This window comes from Trachypithecus francoisi, unplaced genomic scaffold (genome assembly GCF_009764315.1).
Source record: "Trachypithecus francoisi isolate TF-2019V2 unplaced genomic scaffold, Tfra_2.0 Lachesis_group12, whole genome shotgun sequence".
NCBI lineage: Eukaryota > Metazoa > Chordata > Mammalia > Primates > Cercopithecidae > Trachypithecus > Trachypithecus francoisi.
In genome coordinates this window covers 113,237,993-113,256,988 of record NW_022681457.1, presented here as the reverse complement: position 1 = coordinate 113,256,988, position 18,996 = coordinate 113,237,993, and the positions used below count along the sequence as shown (strand labels likewise).

At 45.7% G+C, this 18,996-nt stretch overlaps 1 protein-coding gene and 1 pseudogene across 5 annotated transcripts in view; one reads left to right on the top strand and one right to left on the bottom strand.

Annotated features, from left to right (window-relative positions):
* The window catches only part of MTOR (mechanistic target of rapamycin kinase), a 153,018-nt gene that overhangs the window by 121,807 nt on the left and 12,215 nt on the right, over positions 1-18,996 (bottom strand). For 3 of the 5 annotated variants that reach the window (XR_004441102.1, XM_033228384.1, XM_033228385.1), the window contains exons 7-19: positions 18,014-18,289; positions 17,820-17,928; positions 17,329-17,409; positions 13,304-13,490; positions 11,874-12,002; positions 10,629-10,873; positions 8,749-8,964; positions 8,190-8,395; positions 4,218-4,340; positions 3,471-3,560; positions 2,189-2,281; positions 1,041-1,175; positions 671-800 (exon numbers count right to left, since the gene is read on the bottom strand). Coding sequence is in view for 4 of the 5 variants with exons in the window: in XM_033228384.1 (XP_033084275.1) it covers positions 671-800; positions 1,041-1,175; positions 2,189-2,281; positions 3,471-3,560; positions 4,218-4,340; positions 8,190-8,395; positions 8,749-8,964; positions 10,629-10,873; positions 11,874-12,002; positions 13,304-13,490; positions 17,329-17,409; positions 17,820-17,928; positions 18,014-18,289 (2,020 nt within the window). In the remaining variant the exon portion in view is untranslated. Of the gene's footprint in view, positions 1-670; positions 801-1,040; positions 1,176-2,188; positions 2,282-3,470; positions 3,561-4,217; positions 4,341-8,189; positions 8,396-8,748; positions 8,965-10,628; positions 10,874-11,873; positions 12,003-13,303; positions 13,491-17,328; positions 17,410-17,819; positions 17,929-18,013; positions 18,290-18,996 lie in introns of those variants that run through there. The other 2 variants (XM_033228386.1, XM_033228387.1) reach the window with 2 other exon arrangements.
* LOC117093325 lies at positions 3,003-3,186 on the top strand (annotated as a pseudogene).

Below are 18,996 nucleotides of genomic sequence, written 5' to 3'. Positions count from 1 at the left end.
AATTAGCCAGGTGTGGTGGTGTGCACCTGTAGTCCCAGTTACTTGGGAGGCTGAGACAGAAGAATTGCTTGAACCCAGGAGGCGGAGGTTGCAATGCTATATTCCAGCCTGGGCAACAGAGTAAGACTCTCCACCTCAAAAAAAAAAAAAAAAAAAAAAAAAAAAAAAAAAAAAAAGGCAAGGCAATGTGGCTCTTGGGCCAGACCATTTCATGGAAAAAAGAGCCCCAAATTTCTGATTGCTGCTAGTTTTCCCTATGGCCCTGAGCCTCGCCTCTGATTTCCCTATCAATTAAAATGGAGAATCAATTATCTCTTCTTCTGTAGATACTATGGGAACGAGAACATCAAAGAGGCACTAAGAAAGAATGAGAGATAGATAGAGGTAATGGGGTTATAATGTGTATCTCTTGCATTGGCACCAAAAAGCAGACAGACTTGGCATGTCAACCCTTGACAAAGAATCTAGACAGACATGAGGACTCTGGCCACAATAGAAAGCAGCATCTCTTCTGGAATTCAAGAAGAAACTACTGACTTTTCATTCAAAAGTTGCTAAATGAGCCAATATCCTGTTTCTCAGTAATCCAGCTCCAGACTTTCTAAACACAACCAGCAAGGGTTCTGTGAGTGAGAACTTCGCAAGTCTTTCATGGCTACCCCCAACTTACAGGAATCCTGACTTGACTTGGATTCTGACAGGCTGACAGCAGAGGCATCCCGGGACTGGTCTATCATGCCAATGTTCACTTTGTGCTTGTAGGGATCCAAAGCCCCTAAAAGCCCTAACACACGGATGGCCTGGGTGGGAAAGGGGAGGGAAAAAAGAAAACATTCATCACAACATGATTACAACAAGTATCACAGATACTCCTCTCAGGTTTAAACCCCAATTCATACCCAAATGACCAGCTACATGAACAAAATGGAAACGGACAAGAAGTCTGACTCATACTGTCAGAGCATGTTCATGCTGCAACCTTCTCTCTCTCACCATCCTCCCAGTAAAGTCTTAAAGACCAAGTTTGCCATGTCCCCTACCTCTCTGCGTGTACCCTGGTTCTGCTCAGTCTTCAGAAAATTCAGTAGCACCTCAAGCAAAGTAGGGTACTTCCTGTAGGGCTCTACTACATAGCCAGTGCTGGCCACCAACTGTCCCAGGGTCCACAGAGCCACCTAGATAGGCACAAGATCACATGGTTCATTGAACCAGTATGAGAGAAAAGAAAGCATAGTTGAACTCTTTGTATGATGACTGTAATGAAGTGTTAGAGGCTATAAGAAGACAAGAGGTTTCCAGTAAAGACACTAACCATAAGCAGAAATCCCAAGAGGGCATAAAACCAAGGCTGATCAAGCACACAAACCTGCAACAACCACTGGATCAAGAGACAAAGAAAATTCCCACCTTTCTCAAAGAAAATACATCATTCTTCCATATCCCAAATGATTAACAGGAGATTCAAAAGGAAATTAAGATTTTTTGTTGTTGTTGAGACAGGGTCTCACTGGAGACTGGAGTGCAGTGGTGTGATAACAGTTCACTGCAGTCTTAATCTCTTGGATTCAAGTGATCGTCCCATCTTAGCCTCCTGAGTAGCTGGGACTACAGGCACACGCCACCATGCTTTTTTTTTTTTTTTTTTTTTTTTTTAGTAGAGACAAATTCTAATTATGCCCAGGCTGTTCTCGAACTCTGGCGCTCAAGCGATCTTCCTGCCTCAGCCTCCCAAAGTGCTAGGATTACAGGTGTGAGCTGCCATGCCCAGAAATAAATTAAGACTGTTCTTAATTTTAGTCTAGTCATCTAATAGCCTCAAATTGGGAAAGCAGAACCAGGGCTGGGCAAGGATGAGCTAAACCTCTGTTCCCTCATAGGCAGTGGCCAAGGCTTTCTTTTTCCCTCTGAGAGCTAGGGCTCTGATAATTGACCTGCATTTTCTTTTGTATAGACAAAATGGCACTAGTCAGCCCTGATACTTACTGAAACTGACTCTGGGTCAGGACAACAGGTAATTCTGGTTTCAAATCTATCTAATTTTCACTCATTCAACAAATATTTTTGAGCACCTACTATGTATCACACTCTGTTCTAGGCACTGGGTAAGGACACTAAGGTGAATAAAGAGAAGCAAGGTCCCCGGACTCATGGGGTCTGTTTTGCTCAATCGGGAAGCAGTAATACTCACCTGCCTTTTGGCCAACAAAGAGGAATCCTGGAGCATGTCCATAATGATAATAAAAAGTTCATCAACCCATTTCCTCATTTCCAGGCCACTAACCTGCAAAATGAAAAAGAGGATGGTAGATAGGGTTAGAAATTATGGCATTAAATAGTATTTTGAGGCCGGGCACGGTGGCTCACGCCTGTAATCCCAGCACTTTGGGAGGCTGAGGAGGGCAGATCACCTGTCATCAGGAGCTCGAGACTAGCCTGGCCAACATGGTGAAACCCCATCTCTACTAAAAATACAAAAATTAGCTGGGGGTGGTGGCACACATCTGTAATTCCAGCTACTTGGGAGGCTGAGGCACGAGAATCACTTGAACCCAGGAGATAGAGGTTGCAGTGAGCTGAGATCACGCCACTGCATTCTAGCCTGGATAAAGTGAAACGATCTCAAAAACAAGTAAATAAAATAAAATAACTTTTTTTAAAAAAGGCCTCTCTTGGCCGGGCGCGGTGGCTCAAGCCTGTAATCCCAGCACTTTGGGAGGCCGAGGCGGGCAGATCATGAGGTCAGGAGATCGAGACCATCTTGGCTAACACAGTGAACCCCGTCTCTACTAAAAATACAAAAAATTAGCCGGGCGTGGTGGTGGGCGCCTGTAGTCCCAGCTACTTGGAGGCTGAGGCGGGAGAATGGCATGAACCCGGGAGGTGGAGCTTGCAGTGAGCCCAGATCACGCCACTGCACTCCAGCCTGGGCGACAGAGCGAGACTCCGTCTCAAAAAAAAAAAAAAAAAAAAAAAAAAGGCCTCTCTTCCTTTCTCCACCATCGTGGTGTGTGCTTGACTCTGCTTCTCGCCATGTCTTCTCACAAGACTTTCAGAATTAAGCAATTCCTGGCCAAAAAACAAAAGTAAAATCGTCCCATTCCCCAGTGGATTCGGATGAAAACTGGTAATAAAACCAGGTACAACTCCAAAAAAAGACGTTGGAGAAGAACCAAACTAGGTCTATGAGGAATTGCACATGAGATGGCACACATATTGATGCTGTCTGAAGGTCACAATGATGTTACCATATCAAGCTGAAAATGTCACCACTATCTGGAGAGTCGGATGTGTTTTATTGAGAATGTATTATTTCTCTCTGAATATGTTAGGAATGCGTTGGTTGGCTGGGTTCCATAATAAACATGTGAGATCTTTCATTTAAAAAAAAAAAAAAAAGTATTTGGACTTCCTCAGAGGTGAGTTTCCCTTCCACCCCATCTCCACCACGGAAAAAGTAGCTGCCCCTTTACCTGTGCCAATTCTCCTATTGTTGCCAGGACATTATTGATCACACCTGGGTTTGGATCAGGGTCTGGATCTTTCAGTTTCAAAATTAATGCCTAGGGAAAGAAGTTATGAGAAAACGAATGCAGGTTAGACTCTACTAGAAACCTTTCTTTCACATAAGTAAAATTCACCCAAGATACCATCTCAGTCATAAAGAAATTCCTCCTAAGCTTTATGAACCCAAGACTTCTCTGGAATGTAAGTTCTCAAACTTTTCTCCGTACGAAGTATAAGTCTGACATGTGAGAGAGCTGGGAAGCACCATGATGTGAAAGTATCTTCTCATGTCTCCTCTAAACTATCTCAGTGATTGTTCATCCAGATTCACATACATTGTAAAATACTTCACATGACTCTAATGTGTTCAGATTTGAAGGTTGTTTCAGATTTTCAAGCTCATTTTTTCCTCATTTTGGGAGAGCTATTTTATGGTACTATCCACCTACTTCTCCTTTCCAAACACCTGTGATGATGTGCCTGAAGCATTATCTCTTCTTACCTTTTATAAGGAGAGCACTTTCCTGCAACTGATGAGATTCTTGGTATTCTTTAACTGAAAGTGCTTGATATGGCCCTTTGGTCTCCAAGCATGAGAGCAAGGAAATTATCTACTTTGTTCAGTGTACTAGTGAGCACTGAAACACTCCCATCTCCCCATATGAGCTGATGACAACGCAGAGAGGAAGTGCCAGCCTCTTGATTTGTGTTACCTTCAGAATAGGCTCCATGTAGGGACGGATGAGTCGGGGCGCATTGGAGACCAGGTGCCCCAGCATGCGGGCACTCTGCTCTTTGATTCTTCCAATCCCACTGTGCTCCAGCTCTGTCAAAATCTGTAGGGAAGAAAGGCTCATATGTTCTCTATGGCAGAAGACATTCTAGAGAGAGACTGTGTCAAACAGAAAAAGTGGCAGGGAACTGGGGGAAAAACCAAGACTTCCACGACAGATGAAGTAGCTGCTAGATACTCAATGAGCAACAGACATCTCTGCAAGTGACAGAACAGCCTTAGATACAAGTGCGCCAGGAAGAAAAACTATTCGAAAACCTACTGCCTTTCCTTTTATCACAGCACTCCAACGTCCCATGGTCCTCTCTAAAGCAGAGCTTTTAACAATGTAGCACAGCCAGAGAAGACTGAAAAACCAACAGGGAGAGCTGAGAGTAGAGTTCTATAAAAATGAGGAACAAAGGTAGGGCCCTTGGGAGAAAAATCTTCGTCCAGACAGCAAATTACTAAGGACTACAAATAATGGCAAAGGAATCAAAGAACAGTTAGAACAGCTATGATGTCAAGAGAAGTGTTGATACTCTGTAGCTGTTTGGGGTACATCTAGACAAACCTCAATAGGTGGGGATCACATTGGCAGGATCCCCCAAAGCCTTACTGACTGGAGATAACATGTTGGTTCTAACTGACATCCTTACGAAACCAGCAAATCAGCACATTAAGCTCATGGTGACACAGATAGCATAATATAGACAGACTTCTGGATAAAGCTGCCAGAAGGAAATCGATGAGCAGTAAGAAAAGCAGATGTCACAGAGCTCAGGTTAACTTAGCTACCCAGAGGAGTCTACAATTTAACATTACATTTTGTCTTAGGTTACTGACTTCATAACCTGATTTTCTGGATTCCCTTGGCAGCCTGTTTTCCCCAGTCATAGCAGACCACAGGGAAAAGAAATGAAGGGGATACTGAGAATAGACCTGCAGCACCAGGAAGACATGGCTGACTGCGAGGAAATGTGCCTCACAGAGCAGAGCCCAACTATCTGCAGCAGTGTGGGGCCAATCCAAAGAACTCCAAGTTCACTTTCAGAGCCTGAGAGCCTCACTGCATCCTAATAACAATAACCAATGCCCACCCTGATGACCAAGACCGCAAGAAAGGCCAAAGTCGGCCAGGCACAGTGGCTCATGCCTGTAATCCCACAGTTTGGGAGGCTGAGGCAGACGGATTGCTTGAGCCCAAGAGGCAGAGGCTGCAGTGAGACGAGATCCCACCATTGCACTCCAACCTTGGTGACAGAGTGAGATTCTGTCTCAAAATAAAACAAAACACCAAAGCCTTTACCAAGGCATGAAAATGTATAACTCAATTTGGAAAAATCTGTATCAAAGTTTAAAAACAAAAAAGAGTAATTTTAAAGTTTCAAGGGCTAAATTCAATACATAAGTTCATTCAAAGGAGCTTCACACTCTGCAGTACTGAAAAAATGAGATGGCCTGATAGCTTACTATCAGCTTCTAGAAGATTAGAGTCGGCCGGGCCAGGTGGCTCACACCTGTAATCCCAGCACGTTGGGAGACCGAAGCGGGCAGATCACAAGGTCAAGAGATTGAGACCAGCCTGGCCAACTTGGAGAAACTCTGTCTCTACTAAAAATACAAAAATTAGCTGGGCATGGTGGCAGGCGCCTGTAGTCCCAGCTACTCAGCAGGCTGAGGCAGGAGACTTGATTGAACCTGGGAGGCAGAGGTTGCAGTGAGCCAAGATCGCACTACTGCACTCCAGCCTGGAGACAGAGCAAGACTGCATCTCAAAACAAAAAAGAATGAAGATTGGAGCCATGCCTGGCTTATTCACTGCTATATTCCCAGTGCCCAGCAGTACCTGGAACATAGTGGTCAAAAAGTCTGCTGACAGAATGAACATACTGTTATTCTCATTAGGAGGTATTTATTTTTTCCTTTTTTTTTTTTTGAGATAGGGTCTCATTCTGTCACCCAGGCTGGAGTGCAGTGGCACCATCACGGCTCACTGCATCCACAACTTACCAGGCTCAAGTGATCCTCCCACCTCAGCCTCCTGAGTAGCTAGGACTACAGTATGCATCATTACGCCCAGCTAACTTTTGTATATTTTGTAGAGATGTGGTTCATCATGTTCCCCAGGCTGGTCTTGTCAAACTCTTGGGTTCATGTGATCCACCTGCCTTGGCCTCCCAATGTGCTGGGATAACAGACACAAGACACTGTGCTCAGCCATTTAAGAGATAGTTCTATGCCAAATTAATGCAGCATGATTTGAGCTAGCAGGCTCAACAGTGATTTCGTTTTATTTTTTTTCTTTTTTTTTTTGAGACGGAGTCTCACTCTGTCGCCCAGACTGGAGTGCAGTGGCGCGATCTCCGCTCACTGCAAGTTCTGCCACCTCCTGGGTTAACACCATTCTCCTGCCTCAGCCTCCCTAGAAGCTGGGACTACAGGCGCCCGCCACCATGCCCAGCTAATTTTTTTGTATTTTCAGTAGAGACGGGGTTTCACCGTGTTCGCCAGGATGGTCTCCATCTCTGGACCTCGTGATCTGCCCGCCTCGGCCTCCCAAAGTGCTGGGATTACAGGCATGAGCCACTGCGCCCAGCCTTTTTTTTTGTTTTTGAGATGGGAGTCTCGCTCCACTGCCAGGCTGGAGTACAGTGGCACGCTCTTGGCTCACTACAACCTCCGCCTCCTGGGTTCAAGCAATTCTCCCTGCACCAGCCTCCAGAGTAGCTGGTATTACAGACGCTCGCCACCATACTGGGGTCATTTTTTTAATTTTTAGTAGAGACAGAGTTTCACCATGTTGGCCAGGCTGGTCTCGAACTCCTGACCCCAGGTGATCTGGCCACTTTGGCCTCCCAAAGTGTTGGGATTACAGGTGTGAGCCACCACGCCCGGCCTTCAACAATGATTTCTATTCCTTCCTAAAACTCAGAAATTTTTTTAAGACTTAAAATGACAGGCACTTCTAACGCAGGCCAGCAGTTAAATAAATCATTAGGCTAAAAACGGAAGTGCCAGCATAAGTACAGCTTCCTAATTTGTTGATTGATGATATAATTTACAGCCACTTTACGAAAAATTGTGAACAAACAACATTTCTCTAGAGTGAGTTATATATATTAATGATTTTCTATGTTTAAGTTCCTTATATATTACAAAAAGTGTTTACTTCAAAACAAAGCATGAGGGAGGGTCAGGAAGCAGACAGCGAGCAATGGGGACAGGAAATGAGTGGGTGAACCACATAGAGACCCAGAAGAGGCAGGTGGAAATAACTTCGCCAGGCAGGACTGGACCATGTATTGCTCACCAGGAGGCCACAGAACTTACTCAGGTAGGTGAAGACAAAAACTGAGGAGCCAAGAGGAATTCTACCTTGGGCTATAGATCAAGCAACTGAGTTTGGCATTCTCATATTATTTAAGAACAGAAGCCAGGATTACAGACTGGGGCAATGACTATTAGAATAAACGGTGCAAACGGTCTCACATTGGTTATTTTTGTGAAGAACAATGGCCTCCATGCTTGACCTGGCACCAGCAAGAAAAGCAGGAGAGTGGAAGGATAGGGAGGCGCTGGGAAGTCTGACACCATCTGCAGCAGATCAATCCAGCAAGCAAAGAGGGCCAAGAAATGGGATCACTGGCGACTTGTCAGGAAAAAGAAAGAACTGCATAAGAGGACTCCGAACCACCTTGGAGTCATATTGACAAAGGGCTCATGAGGTGATAAGCACTGGAACTGCCATTATAAAGCCAGGGAAACGTGGACCCTTGCAGACACATGTGGCTTTTATCAGGTACCTCAATCTTTCTCCCCAGTCCTTGTCCTCAACTCTGCTTCCTCAAGCAGCTCTCACAGTGAGAGTCCTGTTTTCCCTGCCTGTGGGTCTGGCCATCATCCTGGTTACCTGGATGAGCATCTTGCGCAGGAAAGGCATGACAAACGCAGGGTTCATGCTACTGAGTCGGCCCACAGTGCAGATGGCCAGCTCCCGGATCTCAAACACCTGGTCATTCAGAGCCACAAACAAGGCCTGCAAGTTCTCCGCCTGGGCCAGGTGTGCATCAAAGCGCTCGTCCAGGGATGCCAAGACACAATAGCGAATGTCAGGGTCTGCAAGAGCAATGGAGCCTTTGAACATTTCTTCATGACCCAATCACTCCAGCCCTTCCCAGCTTCCACCTCCACTGCCATCAGCATAGTGGGAAGATTCCAGATGCTTTCTCTCATCTAACCTCTGTTACTCTTTTCTCTACTCATAGGAGTGAAGACAAAGAATTAAAGGCAGATTATCTTACACCAACAGGCTAGAGTAGCCGTGCCTAACACGCCTTGGCAGAGAAATAGCTGAATATCAGCTTGTTGAGGCCGAAGATCTCTAGAGAGGCCACGTAATGAAACTGGCTACTCCCAACTGCCCTAAGCTCCTTAACTCCCCTAGATTGCTTCTGTCTTGGAAGCCTTACCAGGATCTGTTATCCCAACCACGAGCAGCTTGCTAAGCACATCTGCCACCACTTGCACTGCAGTCTGGCTAACCACATGAGCATGGCCACTGATGAGGTGGATGGAGGGCGTGAGCAGGCGGGAGCAGGTGCGGGCAGCCTCCATGCGGATCTCCTTGTGCTCACTGTTTAGAAAATGATCCGCACAGTGGCGAACAAATTGGGTCAGAGAGTGGCCTGGATAGAAAGGCAGAGAGAAAACAGAATAAACACTGCTGCTGCAGACAGGTAGGTCTGCAGCTTGCTAGCTGAATTTTCCATTTTGAGGCTACTAATTCTACTTTCAACCAGATATTGATCAATAAGATACTGACCCAGAACTCTTTTTTTTTTTTTTTTTTTGAGACAGAGTCTCGCTCTGTCGCCCAGGCTGGAGTGCAGTGGCACGATCTCCGCTCACTGCAAGCTCCACCTCCTGGGTTCACGCCATTCTCCTGCCTCAGTCTCCCGAGTAGCTGGGACTACAGGCGCCCACCACCATGCCCGGCTAATTTTTTTTCTTTTCTTTTTGTATTTTCAGTAGAGACAGGGTTTCACCGTGTTAGCCAGGATGATCTCGATCTCCTGACCTTGTGATCCTTCCGCCTCAGCCTCCCAAAGTGCTGGGATTACAGGTGTGAGCCACTGCACCCGGCCTGACCCAGAACTCTTAAAGGGTCACAAGGGGGCTTTCAATCAGCAGAAAGGCAAAAGCGGGTGGTGAAGGAGCAGGGAAACGGATCAAAGGTATGCCCCAATCCTAGCCTTTTTATGTTCCCTTCAAATAATAAATTATTTTGTTTTATTCCAACTCAACCCCTTACTTTCTTAGAGGATAATACAATTCTTGACCAAATTTACCTTGCCTGTTTTAGTTCCCAGATTTAAATACCAGACAAAGAGTCTATGTAGGCTGGGTTTAAACATAGCTACTTTCTATTCACTATAAATAAGTTATCACCAGTGTGAATCAATGTTAAGTGGAGGAACTGCAATAGAGAAACCACAGGTGGCTGTCTCCAGACAGCATGTTCAGGCTTTCTGTACTTGCTTGTTTCCCTACAGTCTTGACCAATACTACCTATATGATCTTAAATTTCAAAAGTAGCAACTTCTCCTCCTGAAATATATCTCTGTGGGGTATTATTGCGGGTTTACTTGCAGTTTAGAACGACACGGTACAGTACTTTTAGAAATCATACTGCCAGCAGGGCACAGTGGCTCATGGTTGTAATCCTAGCACTTTGGGAAGCCAAGGCAGGCAGATCGCTTGAGGTCAGGAGTTCCAGAACAGCCTGGCCAACATGGTGAAACTCCATCTCTACCAAAAATACAAAAATTAGCTGGGTATGGTGACACGCGCCTACAGTCCCAGCTACTCAGGAGAATCGCTTGAACCCAGGAGGTGGAGGATGCAGTGAGCTGAGATCGTGCCACTGCACACCAGCCTAGGCAACAGAGAGACTTTGTCTCAAAAAAAAAAAAAAAAAAGAAACCATAACACCATAGACATGCAAACACCCAAAAGCCCTTGCTTATACATTTTAAAGCATTACATATCATCTCAGCTACAAGGAAGTGAAAAAGTGAGGACATGAGGGGGATCTGTCTCTGAAGCATTATTTCCTTGGATCAATGTATACCATCCCTCAAATCATGTGCCCCCAAACTCAGTATGGGACAAAGAAACAAATAGGAATTACCAACATATGGAAAGAGTCTAGGAAGGATGACCTGCTACAGAATCAGCTATCCTGTCTCTGGGATCACAGCAAGATCCAGGAAGTCTAGATACTTTCATTCCTTTCCCAAAGTGTCCAGCAGCTCTCACTACTTTGCCAAGAGACATTGTAATGTCTTACCTTCAAATTCAAAGCTGCCAAGCGTTCGGAGGGCAAGAGTGATGCTGCCCACATCACTGGCCTCGGGGAGGGTTGTGAGGCCAGGAGAGGCCAGCTGATGGGCCAGGCCCTTGGGCATGCCTGGGTGGCGGAGCGGTTTGTGCATAAGGACCAGGGACAGCATTTTCAGTAGCCCATCCTGAATGTCCTTCTTTAGCTGTGGAATCTGACGGCTCAGGTCGTAGAGCACTGCAGTGAGGGCAGGACTGAGGGGAAGGAAACAAGCCACGTAAGGGCTGGGCATATGACACTCAGTCTATTCTTGGGAAGAAATAGCTTTCTCTCCCAGCAAGGGGATCAGGCCTCCGTTCTTCAGAGTAGAAAGGATATCATAAAATAAGAATAAAACTGTAAACTCTCTTGGCTTAGTCTCAGATATCCAAACAATCTGTGAGTTTCTGGTTCTCGTCACAAAAGACTTGCTCACTATAATTCAGCCACTACAGAAGACCAAGTCTCAACAAATGCTCTGGGAAGCAGATTTAAAACACTGTCCTTATTTTACAGATGAGGAGAAATTAGTTTAGGAAGCTTAAGCAACTTGCTCAATGATAATATACACAATATTTGCAAATATTTATCGAGTACTTCCTATATGCCAGGCATGGTGCTAAGAGTGACTATATCATGAACCCACAGCAACCCTAGACAATAGGAATTACTATTGTACCCACTTTTCAGATTAAAAGAAAAAAACGAGGCCAGGCATGGTGGCTCACACCTGTAATCCCAGCACTTTGGGAGGCTGAGGTGGGCGGATCACAAGGTCAGGAGATTGAGACCATCCTGGCTAACATGGTGAAACCCCATCTCTACCAAAAATACAAAGAATTAGCCAGGCGTGGTGGCAGGTGCCTGTAGTCCCAGCTACTCAGGACACTGAGGCAGAAGAATGGCGTGAGCCCAGGAGGTGGAGCTTGCAGTGAGCTGAGATCATGCCACTGCACTCCAGCCTGGGCGACAGAGCAAGACTCCTCAAAAAAAAAAAAAAAAAAAGAGGCTCAGAGAAATTAAATAACTTAGTCAAGATCACATAACATGCTAGTGATGAAACTAGGATTCAGTACTAGCCTATGCGTTTAGTCTAAGCTATCCTGTCCATCCAATTGAAAGTGCAAACAACCACGCCTCACTCTTTTAACAGTCCCAACACTGGGGGCCAAGCCTCACATTGATATAGGGCAAGCTCAGGTTTCTGACACCCACCTTAGTCCTACTGCCAGCATGGGCTCCAGCAGCTCCTTGATATCCTGCTGGATGCTTGGCCCCATTGCTCGAGCCAGCATGCTGATGCAAGTGAAGACTGTGGCGTCCACCTGCATTGCCTTCTGCCTCCTGCAAAGAAACCAACAGTGGTTAGTTGAGACATCATGACATTCTTTAATGTCCCACCTCAGAATCACCTTGGGGCAAGGAGAACAGGTTACTCAGGCAGGGCTACCACAGATGGGTGTGCAAGCCGTCCACAGCACAGTTCAAAGGGGCCCATCACATCACAGTGACTGTAGATGTGTATGTTTCTACAAGAATCCAGCAGATGGCAGTAAAGTGTCTTAAGGAAGGGGCCCTTTTTCCGAATTCACACAGCTGTACCATATGGATTAGTGTGGTGCTCACCAAGATACTTACGTAGGAAGGGAGCTGAAAAATGTGTTCATCAGGGACAAGAAGGCAGTACACAGCCATCGTATGGAAAGAATCTTCTATGATGAGAATGCGGGGCTTTAGAATGGAGCCAGGCGCAGTAGCTCACACCTGTAATCCCAGCACTCTGAGAGCCTAAGGTGGGTAAATCACTTGAGGCCAGGAGTTCGAGACCAGCCTGGCCAACATGGTGAAACCTTGTGTCTACAAAAAAATACAATAATTAGCTGGGTGTGGTGGCACATGCCTGTAATCCCAGCTACTTGGGAGGCTGAGGCAGGAGATTCGCTTGAACCCAAGAAGAGGAGGTTGCAGTGAGCCAAGATTGTGCCACTGTACTCTGGCCTGGGCAACAAAGTGAGGCTCTATCTCAAAAAAAAAAAAAAAAAAAAGAGAGAAGAATGAGTGGGGCATATTAATTCACCACAGCAATCTTCGCTAATAAACAGGGAAGTATAAAGACAACCCTGAGACAAAGGGTGAGGAACACTGACCCCCCGCCTTAGCGAAGACACCCTGGCCTCTCCATCTGGCAGGATGCTGAGGGAGTTTCTCATATTGTATTCCCCAGAAGGTTTAAAGAGGTGGAATAACGTATTTAACCTTAGGTCCCTAAAATTATGGAAAGATGACCCTTAGGTCCCTTCAGTTCCAGTCGAGGATTCCTCTCTTTAGGTCTTATATCAAAATAAGACTTCTAAAAGTCAGAGAAAAAAGCAAAACTAGCAGACTTCCAGTAAATAATAACACTGAAAATAGCACTGACATCTCACGTGTTCTCAGGGTATTCAACCTCCCCAAATAGTTCATATATGTTATTTCATTTGGAAAAGCTTAGAATTCAACTGAGGAAGGGCTGTTCTTCATATGATTTGCTATACCCTGGAGTTTAATGATGCAAAAAATGGCTTAAGCTCTGTGGATCTGGGATAGAGCGTCCTTCCTCTCTAACCAAATGAAGCGGAAGGTGAAATCGTAACAGAGGTGCTTACTTATGGGCGAAGTCCTTTGGGGGCAGGGCTGCTCGGATGATGTCCAGCACTCGAGGCAAATAGACCTTAAACTCAGACCTCACAGCCACAGAAAGTAGCCCCAGGGCTTGGAAGGCTGCTGTACGTTCCTTCTCCTTCTTGACACAGCTTAGGACATGGTTCATAGTATCTTGGAGGTACTGAGTATCTGAGTACAGAAAAGACAAAGTAGATAGCTCCAGGTCAGGGTTAGGGTGTATACATCAACAGTCAAAGGTGCTATAAAGCAATTCAGTTTAAGAATAAATTAAGAAAGTTGCCAGTGGCTCACGCCTGTAATCCCAACACTTTGGGAGGCCAAGGAGGGAGAATTGTTTGAGGCCAGGAGTTCGAAACAGCCTGGGCAATACAGCAAGACCCTGTCTCTACAAAAAATAAAAATTAGCCAGGTGTGGTGGTGCACACCTGTAATCCCAGTTACTCAGGAGGCTGAGGCAGGAGGATCGCTTGAGCCCAGATGGTTGAGACTGCAGAGAGGTGTGATCATGTGCAGTGCTGCACTCAAGCCTGAGTGACAAAGCAAGACCCTGTCTCAGAAAAACAAACAAACAAAAAATCCAAAAAACGTAACAGGTTGCCAAAACAGTATCATGTAATTGTCTCTATTACTGTTACATTTTGATACAAGAATTACATGCTCTTGCTTAAGAAATATATGTCAAACATTGTTTAAAAACAGAAGATATAAACAATTTTACATTATAATGAAATTTGAAGTACAGTCATGGGCCAGGTGCAGTGTCTCACGCATGTAATCCCAGTACTTTGGGAGGCTGAGGAAGATCACTTGAGTCCAGGAGTTTGAGGCTGCACTGAGCCAAGAGCCATGCACTCCAGCCTGGGCGACAGAATAAGACCCTGTCTCAGGGCCAGGCTGGTGGCTCATGTCTGTAATCCCAGCACTTTGGGACGCCAAGGTGGGTGGATCACCTGAGGTCAGGAGTTGGATACCAGCCTGATCAACATAAAGAAACCCCATCTCTACTAAAAAGACAAAATTAGTCGGGCACAGGGGTGCATGTCTGTAATCCTAGCTACTCGGGAGGCTGAGGCAGGAGAATCACTTAACTCCGGGAGACGGTGGCTGCGGTGAGCCGAGATCACGCCATTCCACTCCAGCCTGGGAAACAAGAGCAAAACTCCATCTCATTTAAAAAAAAAAAAAAAAAAGGGCCCTGTCTCAAACTAATAAAAACCCAGTACAGGGCCGGGCGCAGCGGCTCACGCCTGTAATCCCAGCACTTTGGGAGGCCGAGGCGGGTGGATGCCTGAGCTCAGGAGTTTGAGACCAGCCTGCACAACATGATGAAACCCCGTCTCTACTAAAATACAAAAAATCAGCCGGGCGTGGAGGCGTGTGCCTGTAATCCCAGCTACTTGGGAGGCTGACGCAGGAGAATCGCTTGAACCCGGGAGGTGGAGGTTGCAGTGAGCCAAGATGGTGCCACTGCACTCCAGCCTGGGTGACAGAGCAAGACTCTGTCTCAGAAAAACAAACAAAGAAATAAACAGTACAGTCTTGTGGCACTTAACAATGTTTATGTTAACAATGCACCACATATATGTGGTGGTCCCATAAGATTATAATACAGTATATTTTGGTGTATCTTTTCTATGTCTATGTTTAGATACACAAACATTTACCACGGTTTTACAGTTGCCTATTCATTACAGTAACATGCTGCACAAGCTGTAGCCCAGGAGCAATAGGCTATACCACAGAGCTAGGTGTAGAGTAGGCTATACTATCTGGGTTTATGTAAATATATTCTATGATGTTCATACAAGGATAAATTCTCCTAAGGACACATTTCTCAGAATGTATCCCCATCGTTAAGTAATATATGACTGTAATACTGAACACTGTTTGCAACAAACAGGCCATTCTATTGAGCTTAGGCCTGGAAATCATTTTGCTATTACCTAGAGATTTTTGTGACAGTTATATTTAATAGAAGATGTAGTCTGTAATTTGGAAAGCCACATGTATATGTTCACTAAGTTTACATAAGCCAGTGTACATGGGTAGGCGATTCTCATACAATTCAAGCTAAAGTGTTATTTCTCCTCTGAAAGCTGGAATTTCCTGATTCTTGCTTCTTGTCTATTCCTTCTTCTCCATTGATGTTGGTCCCCAGTATAGGCACCAGTAGTACACATAAAGTAGGAGAGAAGGGAAAACCACACATCCCTTAGGAAGTTAGGGGTGTTGAAAGCTACCAGAACCACATTTGGACAGTGAATTAGACTCCTAAAGCAGCATGCATCATGACTGCATTTACTCTGAGAAATGTTTTCTCCCATGGCTTTTGCGGTCAAATGACAATGAGGCATGCTGGGGCTTGAAGACAGACGACCAAGGTGATACAACCCTAAAATAAGAGTGAGTCAACAAGAAAAACTAGGGGGATAGCATTTCGGCAGGAAATGGGCTAAAATCAAGAGTATAATTTCTTGGCAAGGCGCCACGGCTCATGTCTGTAATCCCAAGCACTGTGGGAGGCCGAGGCGGGAGAACCGCTTGAGCCCAGGAGTTCAAGACCAGCCTGGGCAACATAGTGAGACCCCATCTCTAAAAAAAAAAAAAATTTAAAAATCAGCCAGGTGTGGAGACTCACGCCTGTGGGCCTACCTACTTGGGAGGCTGAGGTGAGAGGATCGCTTGAGCTCAGTAGGTCATGGCTGCAGTGAGCTGTGACCGCCATCCCTGCACTTCAGCCTGGGAGACACAGCAAGACCCTGTCTCAAAAAAAAACCCAAGAGAGCATAATTTTCTTTTCTGGATTTAACACCCTGAGAGATTAGAAATCTGACTTCAGAGATTCCAGTCCAGTCTTGGGAGTATTTTTTGTATTTCTAAAGCTTATGCCACTGAGAAGTTTAAGCAATAACTTCCAAACTGCAAGCTTTAAACAAATAGTACTTATGCAATGAAGCGAATACTTACAGGGGGTGCCCAGGCTGAATGTCACTGGCATATTTTAGCAAATTTAATAAAACAACTTTGACTAACCTTAAAAAAGAGCAACAACAATAACAAACACCCACATCAAAAGAAGAAATCTAGGGCCCTCCGAGCCTTTGTATCCTGCTGCTAGGCAGCCTTCTGAACTTACAAGGGTAACTTACAAGGGTAACATGCCAGACTTTCATCAAATTTGGCCTAGTTAGTAGTTTCTTTTGAACCACAGACTTTTAATCCAAGATAATTTAAAGCTCTACTGAACAGCAGCCTCCCTGGTCACTAAAAAAGAGAAAAGCTGCTGGGTGCCAGGCTGGAAGAATAGAAATTAACAAAATATGGGTGATTTTCCTTCTGTTATTTCTCGCAGGTTCAGTGGTTTTGTGTGGCTGATTGTCAAGTCCTCAACCAATACGTTCTACTTCTTTCGAGCAGTGTGTTTAACAACTGACCAGCTACATTTCTCCCGTGGTTTGTCTGGGCTGGGTGGCGTGAAGTGAGTCTGTGTGCCAGGGAATAGGGTCTGCTGAGGGCCAGGCTGGCCTTTTGCTTATGTTCCTGGCTCTCACTGGGTCCTGAATGCTTCACTAAGCACAGGCAATGAGCACCACGGTAAAGTGGGAAGACATGTTCAAGACTGGGTGCCTGTGCTCAGCAAGTAGGGAGGTAAGACAAGGACATTAAGTATGAACAGGCAACTGGAACATTACAAATTTTATCTCTACCCTATTTCCAAAACAGATTTGAAGTAGCCTAAGGAGACTGTAATAATATATAATGGTTTCCATTTATTAGGGCTAACTCTGGGCCAGGCACTACAGTAGGTGCTTAGGCATTAATGCTGCTCATCTTGGGAGGCAGAGATTGTTATTCTGATTTTACAAGTCAGGAAGCTGCAGCCCAGGTAGGTAAAGTAATCTGTCCAAAACCTCATGGTTAAGGGCAGAGGTGGGGTTCATCTCAGGTCTGATGCCAAACCTTTCCATAGCTGAGGGCTATGACAGAAGAAGGAAAGGACATTTACAGCTGGAGCAATCCAGGAAGGCTTCGTTGAGAAGTTGGAATCTGAGTTGGGCCAGGTTCAGGAGCCAGGGATTGATGCTGCCTGCAAGTGGTGAGGCAGCTTGGTGACCACCTCAGGGACAGAAGCAGGACAATCCCCAAACCCTCCCTCACAGAGCTTTGAAGTAGATACTGCACAGTAGCTACATCTAAACTGCCCGCCCTTTGGTCTCTTTTAAGTCTACTTGTGAACTTGTTGGCATCCATACATGAGAACTTGCTTGGCCGTAGAACTGCCTCTCTGCCTACTTGTTCTGATTGTTCCTATGTCTGCTGCCTCTGACATTAGTGGAAAACCTGAACTAAATATCATTGAAATTGGACATGAGGCAAAGAAATCAGAGACTCGTTGGCACTGCTTCAAAGGAAAAGATATTTGGATTTTCTGGAATCACCTGTTCCCTGTTTAATTACCCTGAGATGGGTAATGATGTCTTCCATGGACATCCTCACCTGTGAAGGCAGAAGGTCGGAATGCAGCCAAGCGGGGCAACAAATTAAGGATTGTCATTTGGATCAGCGAGTTCTTGCTATTCCTGCATTTCAGCACCCACTGGCATACCTGAGAGAGGAAGGATAAAGGGTTGGCAGGGGAAAAGTGAGGTGTGGAGCTTGGGAAAAGAAGGAAATGGCCTCTCACCACCTACCTGATCAAATTTCTCCTCCATCAAGTCTCTGCAACACCGGCTCTCCACCAGGGTGGACTTAGCTGGGCTGGGGGAGGCCCCAAATCCCATGAGGCCTTGGTGAGAGCTGTACCCCAGCAGCCCCACCAAGGCATTTGACTGCTGGGGCTGTACAGCCTGGAAGCTGGTGAAGGGGGTAATGTGACGAGGTTTTGTTCCAAAGCCCATGAGATCTTTGCAGTACTTGTCGTGTACCAGCTGCTGCTGTGTGATTTCTTCCATTTCTTCCCTCAGACGCTATATATATAAGCAAAAAAAAAAATCATTTTTACTTATGACTGGCGTTCAAACTGGGCACTGTGGAGTCTACAGACCATTACATTTGCCTAATCCCAAAATGCAACTACTTCCAAAGTGAAGGGTGGCCACTCTTCATGTTTAGGGTTACAATTTCCCCAGAACCTTGCAAGGAACCTGATTTTGTTCTAAGTTAGGCAGAAGGGCACCACCTACTGAAAATAAAGCAGCAGCAGAGGGCTGCCTTGCCAAGGGTTCTCACCTCCCAGGACTCCTCACTTGGTTTGGAAAGGCTGACTTGCATATTGCTGTGACTACTGACCTAGGCTACCGCAATGAGGCTTGCAAAGGTAATGGGAGGCCCCTGCCAGCATCCTGTTAAGGACTGTCTGATCTATTTCTTCCCCCCTGGAAACCCAGGTAAAAACTTAAGCAGGCCGGGCATGGTGGCCCATGCCTATAATCCCGGTAATTTGGGAGGCCGAGGTGGGTGGATCACCTGAGGTCAGGAGTTCAAGACCAGCTTGGCCAACATGGTGAAACCCCATCTCCATTAAAAATACGAAACATTAGCTGGGCGTCGTGGCGCGTGCCTGTAGTCCTGGCTACTCGGGGGCTGAGGCAGGAGAATCGCTTGAACCCAGCAGGCAGAGGTTGCAGTGAGCCAAGATCGCACCACGGCAATCCAGCCTGAGCAATGAGAGAAA